Here is a 19,686-nt window from a genome sequence, read left to right as displayed (position 1 = left end):
TCATTATAGATTTCAAATGTCTTTTTATTTCCTTGACATCTGGATCAAGATAAGTATACCAGGTCTCACCATGATTGCCTAACTTGCGCGTGAGGTCTTAGCCAATCCAGTAAAATAAAACAATAAAACATGTATGTGGGGTCGGCATTTGGTACAACCAAATGTTAAGAGGCTGCTTGGGATGCCCACATCACATATCAGAATGCCTTGAGTTTGAGTTCCAACGCTGCTTCCAGCTTCCTGCTAATGTGCACTCTGACAGATAGCACTAAGTAGTTGGGTCCCTGTAGCCCTTGTGGGAGGATCTAGATTGAGTTCCAGGCTCCTGGCTTTAGGTTGAGCCAGCCCTGGCTGTTGTGGGCATTAGGGAGTGAACCAGTGGATGGAAGATGTCTGTCTCTTACCCTTTACCTCTCTTTCTCTGCATCTTTACCTTTCAAATAAATTTTTTCAAAGTTTTTTTTTTTTTAAAGAGTTAGTTTGTTTATTTGAAAATCAGAGTCAGAGAGGAAGAGGAAGAGAGAGGGAGAGAGAAAGCTTCCATCTATTGGGTCACTCACCAAATGGCCCCAATGCCAGGGCTGGGCCAGGCCAATGCCAGGAGCCTGGAATTCCATCTGAGTCTCCCCCGTGGGTACAGGTGCCCAAGCACTTGAGTCATCCTTCACTGCTTTCCCAGGTGCATTATCAGGGAGCCAGATCTGAAGTGGAGCAGTGAGGACTCAAACCAGCAGCTATATGGAATGCTGGCATTGCAGCACAGCACTGTGCCTTAATGCCAGCTCCTCGAAAGTGTTTTAAACGGTATATATGTTGGAAACAGATGGCTAACAGTATTGTAAAGTTTTAGATACCATCCTATACCTTGAATATGAAGAAAATAAACCTGAAAAATTATTAGAACTAGGGAGTCCAGCAAAGTGATTAGATGCAAAACTAACATATAGAAACCAATAGTATTGTTTATGTTCCAGTAGTAACTGGCTAGAAAATATGTCAAAAAATGTTGCTCACAAAAAAATCTATAAAATAACCAGGAATAATTATAGGTAAAAATATGCAGGGCCTGTGTTAAGAAAACTATAAGATGTTAATAATATAAATTGTCTAAATAAGGATGAACAGTTGGTCTAGTGTTTAGTATGCCAGTTAAGGCTCATGTGCCATATCAGAGTGCCTGGGTTCAATACCTGGCTCCAGCTCCTTGCTAATGTGGACCTGGGAGGTGGCAATGAAGGCTTGAGTATTCAGGTTCCTGCCATCCATGTGGGAGACTTGCTTTGAGTTTCTAGTACTCAGCTTCACCCAGGCTGCAGCCATGTGGAAAGTGAACCAGCAGATGAGAGAGGGCTCTGTCTATATCTCTGCTTCTCAAATGAATAAATTAAAACTTAGTGGAGCTGGCACTGTAGCACAGTGGGTTAAAGCCCCAGCCTGCGGCACCAGCATCCCATTGGGGTACCAGTTCAAGTCCCAGTTGCCCCACTTCTGATCCAACTCCCTTCTAATGCACCTGGGAAAACAGCAGAAGTTGGTTCAAATCCTTGGGCCCCTGCACCCACGTGAGAGACCTGGAAGAAACTTCTGGCTCCTGGCTTTGGATCGGCACAGCTCTGGCCATTGCGGCCAATTGGGGAGTGAACCAGTGGATGGAAGACCTCTCTCTATGTACCTATCTCTCTCTTTGTAACTCTTTCAAATAAATAGAATTTTTTAAACTTAGTTGGCAAAATATATAAATTGTAAATTTAGTATGATCACAATATAAATGAGATTTATCACTAATTCTAGAAGGACTTTTTAAAAAAGATTTATTTATTTATTATTTGAAAGGCAAAGTTAGAGAGTGGGAGTGGGAGAGCTGGGAGTGGGGAAAGAGAAAGAGATCTTCCATCCTCTGATTCACTCCCCAAATGGCCACAACAATAGGAAGTGGGCCAGGCTGAAGCCTGGAGCTTCATCTGAATCTCCCACATGGGTAGCAGGGTCCCAAACACCTGGACCATCTTCCTCTGCCTACCCAGGCACATTAGCAGAAAGCCGGATAGGGAGTAGAACAGGTGGACTCAAACTTGCACCCATATGGGATGCCGATGTCTCAGGCAGTGGCATAACCCACTAAGCCACAATGCCAGCCCCTCATTTACCTCTTTTAACTTTTTTCAACAGTGTTTTGTAGTTTCCAATGTACTTACTTTGTTAAATTTATTTCTAAGTATTTTATTCTTCTTGCTATTGAAAATAGAACTGCTTAATTTTTAGATTGCTCATTGCTAGTTCATAGAAATATATTTTACACCATAAACTTGCTGATCTCATGTATTAGTTCTAATAGCTTTATAGTAGATTCTTGAGGATCTTCTAAAAAATTTGTTCTTTTGAAAGGCAGTTAGAGAAGGAGGGAGGGAGGGAAGAAGCGGAGGGAGAAAAAGAGAGATAATCTTCCTTCCACTGATTCACTCCCCAAATGGCAACAACAACTGGAGCCAAAGCCAGGAGCCTGGAACTGCTTCCAAGTCCCACATGGGTACAGGGGCCCAGCACTTGGGCCGTATTCTGCTGCTTTCCCTGACGCATTGGCGGGGAACTGGATTGCAAGCAGAGCCCGACAAGACTTGAACTGGAGCGCCTATGGGATGCCAGTGTTGCAGGCAGTGGTTTAACCCACTTTACAACAATTCCAGCCCCAGGATTTTCTGTATATAAAACCATGTTATTTATAAATGTAGGTTTACTTCTCTGACCTATCTAGGTAACTGTCATTTCTTTTTCTTGGTCAGTTGTCCTGGCTAGAACTGCCAGTACAATGCTGAATGCAAGTAGTGATAACAGACAGTCCTGTCTTGTTCCTAATCTTAGGAGGAAAGCATCCCATCTTCTACCATTAAGTGTAATGCTGGTTGTGTAGTTTTCCTTGGCTCTTTACTAAGCTGAGGAACTACTCTTTTATTCCTAGTTTGTTGAGTGTTTTTATCATGGGTGAGGAGGAATTTGTCAAATGCTGTTTCTGTATCTATTGAGATGATTGTGTGGTGTTTTTCATTCTACTGATTATGTCATTAATTGATTTTTGGATATTTTGCCAACCTTGCATTCCTGTGTAAATCTCACGTGGTTATGATATATAATTGTTTTATATGTTGGATTCAGTTTGCTAGTATTTTGTTGAGGATTCTGGCATCCATATTTTCAACACTTCTCTATCAGTGGCCTAGGCTGAAGCAGTTTCAGGTCTTTCTAGGTTGTTACCAGGGGCCCATTATTCTCAATGACTTTGCACCATAGTGGGTTCTCTTCCTGCTGCTGCATTCACCAAGAATTTAACCTCAGCAACACACAGCTAAGGACAGAATGAGAAATGCTGACATTCTATCCCTCGTGGGAAGACAGCCCTCCAACCAGGAGCTGAGGGGAGAGCCAAGAGTTCTTAGTATGGTCTGAATACAATTCCATCTGAATGAAAACGGAAGAAAGGAGTGGATCTCAGTTGCAATGCCACAGACTCCCACTGTTCTAACTAAATTTTAACAGATTTTCTTGAGTAAATGTTCTTTCATTTGTTCTATCTCCCTATTACCATTTTCAGAGATTTTAAATGGTTGGTTTTATTATTTTTTAAGATTTATTTATTTGAGAAGCAGAGTTATAGACAGAGAGAGGGAGAAACAGAGAGAGCGCTTCTATCTACTGGTTTACTTCCCAAGTGGCTGCAATGGCCAGAGCTGGGCTGATCGGAAGCCAGGAGCCAGAAGCTTCTTCTAAGTCTCCCACATGGATGCAAGGGCCCAAGCACTTGTGCTATCTTCCACTGCCTTCCCAGGCCAGTAGCAGAGAGCTGAATCGGAAGTAGAGCAGCCAGGACTCGAACCAGCACCCATGTGGGATGCTGGCACCGCAGGCACAGTGCCACAGCACTACTGTGCCATAGCACTGACCCCCTGGTTTGTTTGTTTTAATTATTTCCAGTTTCACTGGTGAGCAGGTCTGCATAACTCCTCACACTGTCATGCAAAAGTGCTTCCTGTGTGGTAATTACTAACATTCCAGGCAACCACTTTCTATCCTCTCCACCCAGTGAATGTTTGATTATAAGTTAATTTGGATAGTAACTTAATGATAATATAATTGTAGAGATAAAGTTACTACAAAGATATTTATGGTATAATCCAAAGATAAACAGATAAGTTTTTTCAGACTTCATTATCCTGTCCATTATCACGTTACAGACTATTGTAGAAATTTGAAATAAAGTTATACACACACAAACACACATATACCTACCTTCTGGTTAAACTGATCTTAACTGTGTTTTCTTTATAGGGACACATGGAAGGTGAGGTGTGGGGTTTGGCTACACATCCTTATCTGCCCATTTGTGCCACTGTAAGTGATGATAAAACCTTAAGAATATGGGATCTCTCGCCTAGTCATTGTATGCTGGCTGTCCGGAAACTGAAAAAGGGTAAGAGAGCAAAGTTACTATTAACCCAGGGCAAATGAGGATATATAGCAGCTGTGAATTTCTCTATAAAGTGGTAGGGAATGTTATCTTAAAGAATAATGGCATTACAGGAGGAATTTGTGTTGAAAAAAATAGGACTAGTTACTCTAAGATATGTGATACAATCAGCAGACATAGGAAAGGGCTGTCTAGTCATAGTAAAGGCCAAATTGAAGTTAGATAGTGTGAATTTATAATTTAGTAATTAATTTCTTTTTACTTCTGTTGGCTTCTCAGATAGTCTCTTAGGGCTTTTATTAAATATTCATTGTGTATATTTAACTAAAAATCTGAAGTTCATCACGGTCTCTAGAGAACTTGAACTTCCCTTTTCTTATTATGATATCCAGCATTTTCATTCTCTGGTGGTTGTTTTCTACCCGTACAACCCCTTTCCATTGACATTCTTGCTGTTTTATGCCATCAGTGTTTATTCAGGTTTATCTATGCTTAAGTAGTTTGTTTACCTTTTCTTCTTGTATCTCAGGAATTTTTCTTTTACCATTTATTTCTTCCTAAAATATATCCTTAGAGTTCCCTTAATAAAGGTTTGTTAGAAATTCCCTCAGCTTCCTTTGTGTGGACCAGCAACACACCATAGGCAGGGTGGCAGGAGTGGTTCATCCACGCAGCAGGAGTATTTACCATTGGCATCACAGTTCTTAAGGAGGCTGGGTTTTACTTAGATTTTATTATTACTGTTTTTAAATTCTGTATGGGCAGTGTATTGCCACTTGGAGTGAACTGTTACTAATACCCTGACCTTGGTAAACACTGGTCTGGTCTGATGTATTATGATTTTACTTTCATTCTCAAGTACTAATATAGGGGCCGGCGCCATGGCTCACTTGGTTAATCCTCTGCCTGCGGCGCCAGCATCCCATATGGGCACCAGGTTCTAGTCCCGGTTGCTCCTCTTCCAGTCCCGCTCTCTGCTGTGGCCCGGGAGGGCAGTGGAGGATGGCCCAAGTGCTTGGGCCCCTGCACCCATGTGGGAGACCGGGAGGAGGCACCTGGCTCCTGGCTTCAGATCGTATCAGCGCCGGCTGTAGCAGCCATTTGGGGGGGTGAACCAACGGAAGGAAGACTTTTCTCTCTGTCTGTCTCTCTCTCACTGTCTACAACTCTACCTGTAAAATAAATTAAAAAAAAAAAAAAGTTCTAATATAACAACTGCTTCAGGGGTTCTTGGTGAAAAGATATTATTCCTCTGGTTTCTACTGTTTTCTTTTACTTTGTTCTACATTAATAATATCATGCTTGTATGTGGATTTATTTATTTTTCTTGGAGTTGGTTATGTGTCCTTTATCTGTAGATTTATGTCTTATATCAATCCTGAAAAAAAGTCTGCCAGTGTTAGTGTCTCATAGGACTATATATTTTCATTTGGTTATAGAGAAAATTCATGATTCTGTCATTTTGTTTTTAAATATTATTCTGTGATCACCTTTATTTTTGTCATCACTGATTCAAGAGGAAAACAGGTGAATTTTCCTAACTTAAAAGATATAAGTATGTGTTTTCTATTGGTTGAGAATTAAGATAACTGAGGTCATACTTGGTGAAATATTATAAAATATACTTACTTCTTTGAAACATTCAGTAAGCAAATACTACTTTCATCAACAAATGGATATAGAATTGTCATAGTCCTAAGATTCAGTGCTTTATAAAAATAAGTCATTAAAGTAGATTTCATTTGTAGGTGGTGCAGCATTAGGTTGTGCCAGCCTTTTGCACTTCTCTATGTAATGATATAGTGGAAAGTTCCCCTTTAACCTTTGTACCCCTGGTTTTTAGCTTTTAATGATCAATTATGAATTTTAATAGGTTTTCTGTTTCTGTTCTAATTTTTATTTATTCGAGATAGAGAGTTCTCATTTTCTCACTCACTCTCCAAATGCCCACTGTAGCCTGAAGCTGGAGCTGGGAACTCAATCCAGTCCTTCCCCGTGGGTGGCAGGAACCCAGACATTTGAGCCATTATCATTGCCCCTCAGAGGTCTATATTAGCAGGAAACTGGAGTCAGGAGCATAGCTGTGTAGCTAACTCAGGCATTCTATTATGGGACGCAGACATCTTAATTGCTAAGCCTATTGCCTACAAAGTAGCTTTTTATTTTTTAATTCTACACTATCCCATGTCTTGGCTCATTTCATGTTTTCTGTCTCTGTGTAGTGAATGCATCTATGTTATTTCTTATGATACTTTTTTTAGTTCTTTTTTAAAAAATTATTTATTTGAAAGTCAGAATTACAGAGAGAGAAAAAGAGAGATCTTCCATCTGCTGGTTCACTCCCCAAATGGCCACAACAGCCCTGGCTGGGCCAGTCCAAAGCCAGGAGCCAGGAGCTTCTTCCAGGTCTCCCACATGGGTGGCAGGGGCCCAAGTACTACTTCTGTTTTTCCCAGGCCATTAGCAGGGAACTGGATTGGAAGTAGAGAAGCTGGTGCTCATATGGGATGCTGGCTCATAGTGGCTTTACCCACTATGCCATACGCTGGCCCCTATTTTTTTATTTATTTATTTTTTCAAAGTTACAGAGGGGGTGGGGGAGAGATCTTCCATCTGCTGGTTCACTCCCCAAATGGCTGCAATGGCCAGGGCTAGACCAGGCTGAAGCCAGGAGTCAGGAGCTTCTTCCGGGTCTCCCAAATGGACACAGAGGTCCAAGTGCTTGGGCAGTCCTCTGCTACCTTCTTGGGCCCATTCCCATGGATCCAGATCAGAAGTGGAGCAGCCAGGACTGGAACAGGCACCCATATGGGATGCGCAGCACTGGCCATTGCGGCTTTCTGGGTAGTGAATCAGCGGGTGGAAGACCACTTTCTGTCTCTTTGCCTCTGCCTCTCTGTAACTTGCCTTTCAAATAAATAAAGAAATCATTTGAAAAAATAAAAGAAATGATTTATTTGAGAGGCAGAAAGACACAGAGATAGAGAGCTCCTTCTACCCCAAATGCCCACAATAGCTAGTGCTGGACTGGGCCAAAGCTGGCAGCCTGGAGCACAATCCAGATCTCTACTGGATGGCAGGAACTCAATTACTTGAGCTATCACCACTTCCTGTTGGAGTCTGCATTCATAGAAAGCCAGAGTCAAGTGCTGGAGGCAGGTGTCCTACCCAGGAACTCTGATAAGATATGTGGGCGCCTTAACTGCTAGGTTCCATGCCAACCCCAGGATATCTCTTTGAATAACATTTTTTGGAGGGATTATAGCCCTTTTATTGATAAAAAGATAATGTTTGTTTCAAAGAAGGCATTTTCAGTTTTTATTATCTTTAAAAATAAATCATAACTTCCTACTGTTATGAGTTGAATTGTACCCCACAATTCAATCAAAAGATCCAATGAAGTCCTAGCCTTAAGGCACCTTTAGTTGGAAATAGGATCTTTGCAGATGTAATAATGTTGAGATCATACTAGATTAGAATGGGCTCTAACTCCAGTAACTAGTGTCCTTATAAGAAGACCATGTGAACACACAGAGTTACAGACACACAGGGAGAACCCAGTGTAATGATGTAGGCAGATATTGGACTGATGTGTCTATAAGCCCAAGGTATCATGGATTGCCAGAAAGCACCAGAAACCAGAGAGTAACAAGGAAGGATTCTTTCCTTGAACTTTTAGATGGAGCATGGCCTTGCTGATACTTTGATTTCGGAATTTTGTTCTCCATAACTATGTGAGAATAGATTACAGTTGTTTTAAGCTATTCAGGTTGTGGTAATTTGTTACTGCAACCCCAGTAAACCAGTACAGTGTTTATATTCCACTTATTCAACAAGCCTTGGAATTGGAGTATGAGTTATTTTCACTGTGTAGGCTTTGCTTAATTGACCATCATCTCCATAAAACTTGAGAAAAGTATAAAAACAAAAAAGAATAACCTTACATGGCTCATGTTCAATTTTTAAAATTAATGCATTAATTTAATGTAACTCTAGATGCTACTGATTAACAGATCAGATTTATTTTTATTTGAAAATAATGGTATTAAATCATCACTACTGGTATTTTGGAACTTAACATAGAATTTGAAAACCAGTGTGAGTAAAATGAATATATATCACTTTAAGAATTTCCTCAATGCCGGCGCCATGGCTCAATAGGCTAATCCTCCACCTGCGGCGCCGGCACACCAGGTTCTAGTCCCGGTCAGGACGCCAGATTCTGTCCCGGTCGCTCCTCTTCCTGTCCAGCTCTCTGCCGTGGCCCGGGAGTGCAGTGGAGGATGACCCAAGTCCTTGGGCCCTGCACCCCATGGGAGACCAGGAGAAGCACCTGGCTCCTGGCTTTGGATCAGCACGGTGCGCCGGCTGCAGCGGCCACTGGGGGGTGAACCAACAGCAAAGGAAGACTTTTCTCACTGTCTTTCTCTCTCACTGTCCACTCTGCCTGTCAAAAAAAAAAAAAAAAAAAAAAATCCTCAAGGCAGATGTAGGTTACTAATTCTGGTTTTCTGCTCTGCTTTAATTTTATATTCCTAGGGATTTTTTTCTTTTTAAATAACCTTAACTATACATGTGAATGGATGTTTGTTACATCTGCCTTGGCTTAAACTCAGCTTCCATCTACAGAGAAAGAGTCGAGTAAAATGTGAGCTGCAATGAGTAGTCTCACTGCTCATTCCCTTGCTCTTCTTTGTACTGGAACTCCTCAAAATAGCTGGTGCTCCCTTCTCTGTGAGTTCTCCACTATTCACTCCAAATAGGCTTTGGAACGTGCTGCCAACCCCTTGGTCAGTGTTCAGGTCCAGCCTTGCCTCACAGCTGTCTTGACGTAAGCAATCATTCTGTCTTTACTGAAATGCTTTCTTCACTTGTCTCAGGAGCCCACACTTGCCTGTTTCTCCCAATTCACTGGCTCCTTTGTTCTGTTCCTTGTGTTGGCTCTGTCTCTCCCTCAGTCTCTGTACAGATAAGAATGTTTCAGACTTTCTCCTGGACTTCTTTTTCTTTTTCTTTCCTTCTTCATTAATTTATTTCAGAGAGTTACAGAGGCAGATAGAGATCTTCCATCCACTGTTTCTCTCCTGAGATGGCCACAGCAGCCAGCACTGTGCCAGGCCAAAGCCAGGAGCTGGGAGCCTCCTCTGGGTCTCCCCATGTGGGTGCAGGGGCCCATACTCTTGAGCCACTTTCTGCTGCTTTCAGAGGCGCATTACCAGGGAGCTGGATCAGCAGCAAGGCAGCCAGGGCACAAACAGGTGCCCACATGGGATGCCGGCATCACAGGCAGTGGCTTTATCTGCTATGCCACAACACGATCCCCCCGGACTTCTCTTTTCATATGTTCACTCACGCCTTAAGAGATCAGATCAGCCACTAGCTGGTCAAGACACTGCACTAGTCACTTTAACAGGGGAAATTTAAGAAAAATTGTTAACTAGTGAAAGGTGGTTCCTACTGAGGAGCTATAGATGTGGCCACCATAGAGGGCAGTTACTAGCTGTAGTGCTCTAGTTTCTTAGTAAACCGAAAAAGAATTTAAAGTCTATCAGACCTGTTTGGAAATGGTGTGGCTGCTGCCAGGACCTCAGGCTACCTATGAAGAAGCTTCCCAGAGGCTGCAGGCCTGAGCAGAGGCATGAGAGGGTCACAGGGCGGAGGAAACTTTGCCATAGGCTGCAGGTAGAGCTGAGTGGTCAGGATGTGGCCTGTGCAAAGGTCATCGAACAGGGAGGACCCCTGCCGTGTTGGCAGAGAAGCAGATTGCAGCTCAGTCATTAGAACCATTGCTGAGATGATGGGATGTAGTTGGGGCCGCCTCTATGGAAAATACCACCCGGCCCTCTGTGTGCTGGCACTGTCTGTGAGACAGCACAGAGGAAGGAGAGCCACCCTTTACTTTGGCCTTGTTATGTCTCTCCAGCACCCTCTGCTGGCAAAGTTTAGTGTCAATGAGCTGGCAAGAGAAAAACATCTCCTGTGAGGTCTCAAGAAATTAGTAACAGCCGCAGTATTCCCCTGTGGCTAATCAGCATTCATATGCTGCTTTCTCTGCACTTTCAATTTCAGTACAACCACAAAATTAACCTTAGCTTTCTGCCCAAGTAGATGCAGCTACCCCTGGTACCAGTGAAGTTCTTATTCTTTCCCCAAAAGTAGATACAAAGTTGTGTTACTTCCATTGCTGAGTGCATTAATTACTCTCAAATTTAGTCACAGTCTCACTGAACATTATGGCACAACAGGTTAAGCCGCCACTCATGATGCTGCCATCCCATATGAGCACTGCTTTGGGTCCTGGCTGCTCCACTTCTGATCCAGCTCCCTGCTAATGCAGCTGGGAAAGCAGCGGAAGATGCTCCAAGTGCTTGGGTTCCTGCCACCTACGTGGGAGACCTGGATGGGGTTCTGGGCTCCTGGCTTTGGCCTGGCCCATCCCTGGCCATTGTGGCCATTTAGGGATTGAATCAATGGATAAAAGATCTCTCTCTCTCTGTATGTATGTATATATATATATACACACACACACACACACACACACATATATATATGACTCCAACTTTCAAATAAAAAATAAACCTTTTTGAAAAAAATTAAGAAAAAGGAGAGAGAACAAGTAGCTAATATATACATATAACAATCATTTATGGTTGGGGCCGGCACTGTGCTGTGGTGCAGTGAGTTAAAGCCCCGACCTGAAGCACCAGCATCCCATATGGGCTCCTGTTCTAGTCCCCACTGCTCCTCTTCTGATCCAGCTCTCTGCTGTGGCCTGGGATAGCAGTAGAGGATGGCCCAAGTCGTTGGGCCCCTGCACCCATGTGGGAAACCCGGAAGAAGCCCCTGGCTTCAGATCGGCACAGCTCTGGCCATTGTAGCCATCTGGGGAGTGAACCAGCAGATGGAAGACCTCTCTCTCTGTCTCTACCTCTCTCTGTAACTCTTTCAAATAAATAAAATAAGTCTTTTAAAAAAAGCATTTATGGAATGTCACCATAGTCTTTGTTTCTATAACTGGTTCCAAGGCCCTAGTTGCTATCTGTGGGCCTCTTTTTGCGACTACCCATTCTGTAGTTTCCTTATCATTAGCCAGAATCTCAGGAGGTTTGGATTGCTTAATTGGCGAAGTGACCCAAAACTTCATTATTGAAGCATCTTAAATCTTAATGCCTCTGCCTTTTTCTTTCCTGGTTGCTGTCATTTTTCATTAAGCTTTATTATTGGTCATAGAAGGATTAAGGCATCCTGTCAAATGTCCTATTCTGATATAGTCATTTTTGCCCTCTTGTTGATTATAACTCACTTTCCCCTTCATAATCAGGATCAATCACTCCAGCAGAAACGTAGTAAGTCCTTTCTTTCATGTTGGCTCAATGGCATTAAGGGCCTACCATGACTAGGTAGCAATCTCATCTTCCATTTCTGCAGAACCGTGGTAAACCCCTGGAAGAGAAATTCTCCCTGGTATTAGGAGCTGAGGGTCTGAATCAACAGAGATCAGAGTTGACAGGGTGCAAAACAATTATGCAAGTTGGTTATTAGGTATAATGTGAGAAGAACCTCTCCCAATTTCACCTGTTAATTTCCGGGCCCATATATTCTAGCTGTTAGTTAGATGGCACCATATAATAGCCTGTGACTCAAATCTTATAATGTATCTTGTGAGACAAAACCTCAGTCTTCCAGGGTGTTATTGCTCAAATGATGCTGCAAATTAGTCTCCAGTAATCCAGCCTACCTTTCTCTGGATAATGGGGGTATGTGATACAACCAGTTAATTCCATGGGTGTGAGCCTAATGCTACACATTGTTTACTGTGAAATAAGTTCTTTGATCTGATGTGTGGAACTCTGTGGTGGTGGGGGTCCATGGGTGGTAGTGCTAGTAGTCGCTTCATGGGCAGGGAATGCAAAATCACAATTCGTGTCTATTCCAGTGAATATGAATCTTTGCCCCTCCAATACAGAAGAGGGCCAGTGTAATCAGCATGCCACCAGGTGACTGACCATCCTGGGGAATGGTTCTATATCAGAGATTTCCTTGGTCTTTGCTGTTAATAGATTAGACATTCAGCGACAGTGGTAGAAAAATCAGGCATGGTAAGAAGAAGTCCATGTTTTTAGCTCAGGTATAGACTCTGTCCTTACCACACTGGGCCCACTGAACAAGTATTAGTTGGCTAGAAAGAGTGACTGCTGTCCTCAGAGCATATCGTTTTGTCCATCTGCTTATAGAGACCCTCCTCTTTAGTGGATGTCTTTGTTGAATGTCCCTTAGGATGTAAAAATCTTCACAGCCTATGCCCTTTCTGAGAGTTTCATCCACAGCCGTTTTCCAGGTTTGCTTGTCTTTAATCTTCCACTTCTGTTTCTTCTAAGTCTTAATCATTCATCCAAACTGTTAGCAGCTGAAAGTGAATTGGCATAAATCTGTACATATGATCATCTCTCACTGCAAAGTAGAGAACCAAATATATTACTTGAAGTGCTGTCTATTGGGAGGTTCTGCCTTCACTGCTGTCCTTTGGGGTCACCCCTGAATAGACCTATAGTACTTTCAGGTCTGTGCCAGTATATGGTATAGAAACTTAAGTCTGGCTCAATCTTTACTTCCTCAGTGAACTCTGAAGAACACCTATGAGGCCATAGGTATAGATCTATGAAAGAGGAATGGGATTTTCAACAAAAATTGTTGAAGGATTTTGAGCAACCTGTTCATGCAAATTGCTTAAAACTTCCAAGTGTCCAAGTCTGGCCTTTTATTTACCGTTTCCACTTGATATATTGCTGTTATATACCCAATTTATGGATTGGTTGAATATATAACTTCCAGTTCATTGTAGGAAGCCTAGGGCATATAATCACCAGATATGCCATGGTTCCACTTTGACTCTTTAACAAGACCTAGTAGCAAGCCAGAAGCTACTTCTCAAAGGGAAAATAATTATCTGTAAGGGAAGGCATGGTTTTGCTCTGCAACCGTATACTTCTTTGGTATGATTCTCCAGAGACTCTGTACAGCATCCCCATTTACCACAAACACCTCAGACTTGCTGCATCATACCCCAAATGGAAGAGCAGCTTCTTTCGTTTTGTTCCATGCTGGAAGCTGGAATCCTTATAAGTGACTTGGTCTCTGGGTAAAAGCAGCTCACTAACTGTGATGTAGGTTGTTTCCAGAAGGAAAACCAGTGTTTTGCTTTTTTGTTTGTGTGAGGTGATGGAAAGTGCAGCAACTTGTCTTTCACCTTAGAGGGAATATCTTGACATACTGCAGTTTTTTGGACATCCAAAAACTTCACTGAGGTGGCAGGTCTCCAAGTTTTTGTGGGGATTATCTGCTACTCTCTTGATTCACATATCTTACGAAGGCATCTAAAATACTTGTTACTTCCTGCTCCCCAGATCCACTCAGCTTAATGTCATCAATATAGTGGACCATTGAGATGTTTTGTGGAATGTCAAGACGATCAGGATCTCTGTGGACTATATTATGACAGAGAACAGGAGAGTTGAAATAGCCCTGAGGCAAAGCTTTGAAGGTGTACTCAGGTACAAGCCAGGTAAAATAAAACTGCTTCTGGTGGCCCTTACAAATTGATATGGAGAAAAATGCATTAGCCAAGGCAGTAGCTGCATACCAAATGCTAGAGGTGTGTTAATTTTGTTCTGGCAAAGATAATACATCTTTAAAAAACCACTTAACTGAAGTCACTCTGATTAAATTATTATGTGCAGTTATTATCTAAAATGTGTCTGATTTCAGTATAGATTCAACAGGCAAGTTTATAATGTGGTAAATATTCCTAGCCCTGCATATTGCAAGTTTTTGGTGGTGGTACTGATATTTGCAATGCTCAGGCCTGAGATCTTTTTGAAGTTTATTTATTTATTTTTATTTATTTGAAAGAAGGATCAGTGTTCCATCTGCTGAATCACTCTCACAAATGCCTACAACAGCTGGGACTGGGCCAGGCAAAAACCAGAAGCCAGGAACTCCATCCAGCTCTCCTACATGAGTAGCAGAGAACCACCTACATAAGTCAGTTCCGCTGCTTCCCAGGGTATGCATTAGAAGGAAGCTGGGTCAGAAGTGGAGACAGGGCTTCAATATGGGTTGCAGATAGCCCAAGCTGTGGCTTAACCCACTGCACCAAGCACCCACCAAGGCTTGAGGCTTTGCTTCTAGGTTATTGTCTAGTAGGCAGAGTAATTTCCAGGGGTTTATGCTTAGTAGTTCTAATCATAATTACCCTTATCCTGTGAATTATTGAGCCAATGTGGCGAGCTCTACTAGTTACCAAGTATTCCTGTTCAGAAATTAGGTAGGGTCCACATACCACCTGGGCTCAAGGCTCCTTCTCTTGCATGATCACTGTAAGTTCCCCTCTTGACTGGTAGATAATACTAGTACTTTATGTTTCCAAGAACTGTATCATTACTAGCCTGTGCCTAATAACCCCAAATGTTTGGAAGTTTCCTTTTCTTAATTCAGTCATTCCCATAACTGACCACAGATGCCTTAAAGGAAGATAAATACATTATATATTTGTGGCACTGCTTACAAGACTCCCTCAATGGGACCTTGCTTTTCCTTCAGTTAAGGAGCTCTGAATATAAAAATTGGCTTAGATCTGAAAATTGATTGAGAATCTGTGATTCTCCATTGTGGTCATTTAAATCAGGTATTTAGCCACTAAGCCTTGGGGTTTTCTATTATTTAAATCAAATATTCATATACAGCCTGGGGGCCAGCATTGTGGCATAGCAGGTTAAGCTGCCATCTGCAATTCCAGCATCCCACATGGGCACCAGTTTGAGTCCTGGCTGCTCTACTTCTGATCCAGCTCCCTGTTACTGTGCCTGGGAAAGCAGTGGAGGATGGCCCAAGTGGGAGACCCGGAAAAAGTTTCTGGATTCTGGCTTCAACCAACCCAACACTGGCCATTGTAGCCATTTGGAGAGTGAACAGTGGATGAAGATCTCTCTCTCTCCCTCTGTCTCCCCCTCTCTCTCTGTAACTCTCTCAAATAAATAAAAATAAATCCTTAAAAAGACCTAGATCACTTCTCGGCCTTTTGGCTAAGGTTAAGTGTAAAAAAAAAAAAAATTTAGAGTGTGCACATTTATTTCATTCCTATAGAAACATGATTAATTAGCCACCAACAAAAATACCCACACGTCACAATATTCTGATTATCAGTATATGGCTGCCACTCTTTTCTGTAGAAACAGCTACCTTATCTTTGGTGGTTACGTGCTGCTGCTTGGCATCTGCTTCACCAGGATTATCCTTTTTGACTCAGGGAGCCCATATCAATGGTCATGTCTCTTACGGTCTCTGATGGTCATCCCTGACTTACATAGGAGAACGATCAGAGATTTGCATATGGTCCTGTATTTCTCAGTGCATCAGTGGAGGGACTATTTTCTAGACTTTCTGGTGGGATGTAATTAATGTGTAGCTATGTGGGTTGCATATGAAAAATCTACTCCAGTATCTTTTTGGCACCACACTTTTAGATTCCTTCTTCTATGTCAGGAGTCAGCTCATGGATCAAATTCAGCCCATCTTCTGATTTTGTAAATAAAGTTTTATTGGAACAGCTGGGTTAATTCATTTATGTATTCTCTAGGAATTCTTTCCCACTACAATAACAGAGTTTTGTTGTGGCAGAGACCACGTGGCCCACAAAGCTGAAAATATTTACTACCTAGTCCTTTTACAAAGTTTGCTAATCTCTACCCCACAGTAAGCTGCAATTTCACCCAAGTTGGGATCTAATGACAGCCAAGGTGTAGCTGTGATGGTTCCTCAGAAAAATGAGCATCCCCTGGCAAGGCAACTATCGCAGAAGTTCAGGACCTCTCAGATGAGGGGAAAGCAAGCTGTTTGCCCTCCCAAGTGAGACTCCAGAATAGCATAGAAGTTTGAGATTCTCAGCCTTGTCTAACCAGATATTCCCGTCCCAAGTTTCAGAGTTTTCACTCAGTGCTCTTTCATATTAAAATATGTAAAGTGGCCAATTGAATTAACATTATAAATTTGCAGCCTACAGAATTAAATTTGTACTTAATTTTTGGTGCCTGTATAAAGTCAGAGACTTTTTAGACTCATTGTGGAAAGTTTCTCTACACAGATCATGACTCATGCTGAGAGTGTAAGGACCTGAGCTTGTTACTTTCTTGAAAGTGCTCCATGGTCTCAGTGGAATCTATTGCACTACACAGTCCTTGGAGTCATCATTATTGTAATAGTCAAGGGCAGCCGCCTCTTGGGATCCCAAGGGACTTACTTCTGCTGACACTTTATCACAATCAGTGGCATGAGATTACTTGATTACTAGTGATGCCAGTGTATACCTTGGATGACTAGCATCCTATTTGCCTTTGGCAAGGGTTCAGCATTGTGTTTAAGTCCAAAGGCGTAACTAAAACCAAGTCCAAAAATCTTATCTTTGGTGATCTGTCTCCTGGGACTATTTCAGTTCCAATTCTTCTCAGGAAACACAAAAAACCACCCCAATAATTTGAATGGGGAAAATTTCATGTTAAGTGTTAACTAATAAAAGATAGTTAACTACTGTACGTGTGAAAGAGGATTTGAGGAGCATAGAAGTAGCAGCATCAGAAAGCACTGCTACTCTAGGACTAGTGGATAGAGAACAAAGAGTACGAACTTCAAGGATAGATCCTTCCCCTCCACCCCATACTGACATTAGCATCTCTTCGGAAGACAGTGTGGGTGCCACAGAAACACACAACCTTCCAGTGGTAAAGAAATTTACTGGAGGACTTGGGCCATAGCTGATAGACTAAATCCTCTGCTTAGGTAGCAGAGAAACTGCTGCCCACTCCCCAGCTCCCCATTGATTTGCTGGCTGCAGCACACCAGTAGTAGGCAGAAAAGTCCCTTCCTTCTCCCTTACCTAGCAGTGTCCCTCCACTAGCTCTGTTGGCCACAATCAGGTCAGCTGGCAAAGGAAGACTTTCTATAGGGCCCAGCTCAGGTATCACATAGCTGGAAAATAAAGGTAGATTTGGAGCTGAGAGGCTCCAAATAAGTGAATAAGCTCTTATCCAGTTTCATGGCTGTAACCACCATCTCTATCGCACTGTCTCCCGTATTTAAATGTCTAGTCTGTTCTCCCTTGTGCTCCAGAGAATTATTACTGAATCCAGCTGGCTCTTTCATGCCTTCAGTTGGATTTCTCATAAAGATGCTTAACTTAAGGAATACAGAACCAAGCACCTGTACTTCATTTAGTTTTTCCCATCTCAATAAAGGGCATCATTGTTCAAGCAAAAACATAACCTAGACATTTATCTTTTTCTCTTACCGCATGGCTAGTTGGTCATAATCCTGCCAGCTCTATCTTAGAAATATATTCAAATCCCATCACTTTGCAGTACTTCCATTGCTGCCACCATGCTCCAAGTCATCATCATCTCTTGAATCTCAAATCTCAGAAATAACCCTAGATTTATTTATTACCAATGTATGACTGATTATTAAATTTCTACTTGTTCTGTAGCTTTTCATTCTTCTTTTTCTTCTTCTTATTGAAAGGCAGAGTTAGAGAGAAATAGAGAGATCTTCCATCTGCTGATTCACTCCCCAAATGGTTGCAATGGCCAGGAGCCAGGCTTCATCCAGGTCTCCCAGGTGGGTGGCAGGGAGCCAAGCACTTGGACCATCTTCCATTGCTTTTCCCAGGTGCATTAGGAGGGACCTGGATCCAAAGTGGAACATCTGGGACTTGAACCCGTTACACCACAACACTGACCCCAGCTTTTCATTCTTTAAGAGCTACACTCCATCTCTCCTCATCAAATTTTATATAAAATAGCAAAAGCCGTAGAGTTTCTGAATATGCCTGTTGCATCTCTTGCTGTGAGAGTAAGCCTATATTTGTGTTATTTGTATTTACCAGTACAGCATTAACCCTTATTTTTAAACAATTGGTAATAACATCATTAGTAATAAAGTTAATGATATTAATATCACTTCTTCATGTGTGGTTTTTAAACTTATACAGATCTTCCTAGCTAAAACTAATAATTGCCTGTTATCAGATTTTTTAAAAACACTTTAAAGCAGTTTTATGAAGGCCTAATTTTCTTAAATTTCTGGTTTATTGGCTAGAAACTATTAAGGTAGCCCCCCAAACCAACCTCAAAAAAAATTTAGACATGTCATTGGCTTTTGGTATTAGTTAAAATCTTATTATTTTAGGGTAAATATCAGTAATAGTATTTGTTACATTCACAAGCCATATTTTTTAGTTCTTAGAATTCCATGCCGCTGAAATATAGAATTCAATAGAAAACTTCATTTGCATCTCCTGACTCCAGTTTTTAAAATTAATTAATTTATTTGAAAGGCAGAGTTACAGAGAGGGAGACACACTGAGACAGAGACAGAGACAGAGGGAGACAGATCTCTACACTGGTTCACTCCCCTAATGGCTGGGGCTGGGCCAGGCTGAAGCCAGGAACCTGGAATGCCATCTGGGTCTCCCATGTGGTATCAGGGACCTAAGTACTTGGGCCCTCTACTTCTGCTTTCCCTGGTGCATTAGTGGGGAGCTGGATCCAAAGTGGAGTAGTTGGTACTGAAACCGGTGCTCTTGTGGGAATGCAGATTGCAGGCAGCAGCTTGGCCTGCTGCACCACAACGCCAAGCCCCTTTTGACTCCCTTTTTATGCTGAGTTGAGACCATAATAAATACAGGCATCTTCTTTGAAATTAAAAATTCTTTAACCATGTTTTAACTTTTTTTTTTTAATTAAAAAAAAAATGCCTGATACAAACTCTCTTTCTCTTTCAGGTGGGAGATGTTGCTGTTTTTCTCCTGACGGTAAAGCTTTAGCTGTAGGTCTCAATGATGGAAGTTTCTTAATGGCAAATGCAGACACTCTAGAGGATCTTGTATCTTTTCACCACAGAAAAGATATTATTTCAGATATTCGATTTTCACCCGGTAAGATTCCATTGAAATTATATTTGATTTTTAACTTGGGTCTGGCAGTGAGTAACTGTATTAATGTGTGATTTTTATTATCAGTATTTTATCTCAGAATTTTACTTTTTTATTGAGAAGAGACGGTGTGGTGAGAGGAAAAAGGCATGTATTAGATTAGTGCAAATATCTGCTTTAGTTTCAATTCTGTCACCAAGTTTTCCTTGACTTGGGCCAAGGCATTTCTCTGAGTCTCAGTCTCCTC

The 19,686-nt window shown here is 41.9% G+C and overlaps 1 protein-coding gene across 11 annotated transcripts in view; it reads left to right on the top strand.

Annotated features, from left to right (window-relative positions):
- The window catches only part of EML5 (EMAP like 5), a 171,752-nt gene that overhangs the window by 103,950 nt on the left and 48,116 nt on the right, over positions 1–19,686 (top strand). For 9 of the 11 annotated variants that reach the window (XR_011385002.1, XR_011385001.1, XR_011385003.1 and 6 more), the window contains 2 exons: positions 4,321–4,462; positions 19,290–19,442. Coding sequence is in view for 7 of the 11 variants with exons in the window: in XM_070065495.1 (XP_069921596.1) it covers positions 4,321–4,462; positions 19,290–19,442 (295 nt within the window). In the remaining 4 variants the exon portion in view is untranslated. Of the gene's footprint in view, positions 1–4,320; positions 4,463–13,863; positions 14,018–19,289; positions 19,443–19,686 lie in introns of those variants that run through there. The other 2 variants (XR_011385004.1, XM_051826170.2) reach the window with 2 other exon arrangements.

Source organism: Oryctolagus cuniculus, chromosome 20 (genome assembly GCF_964237555.1).
Source record: "Oryctolagus cuniculus chromosome 20, mOryCun1.1, whole genome shotgun sequence".
Classification (NCBI taxonomy): domain Eukaryota; kingdom Metazoa; phylum Chordata; class Mammalia; order Lagomorpha; family Leporidae; genus Oryctolagus; species Oryctolagus cuniculus.
This window is presented reverse-complemented; position numbering and strand designations above follow the sequence as displayed.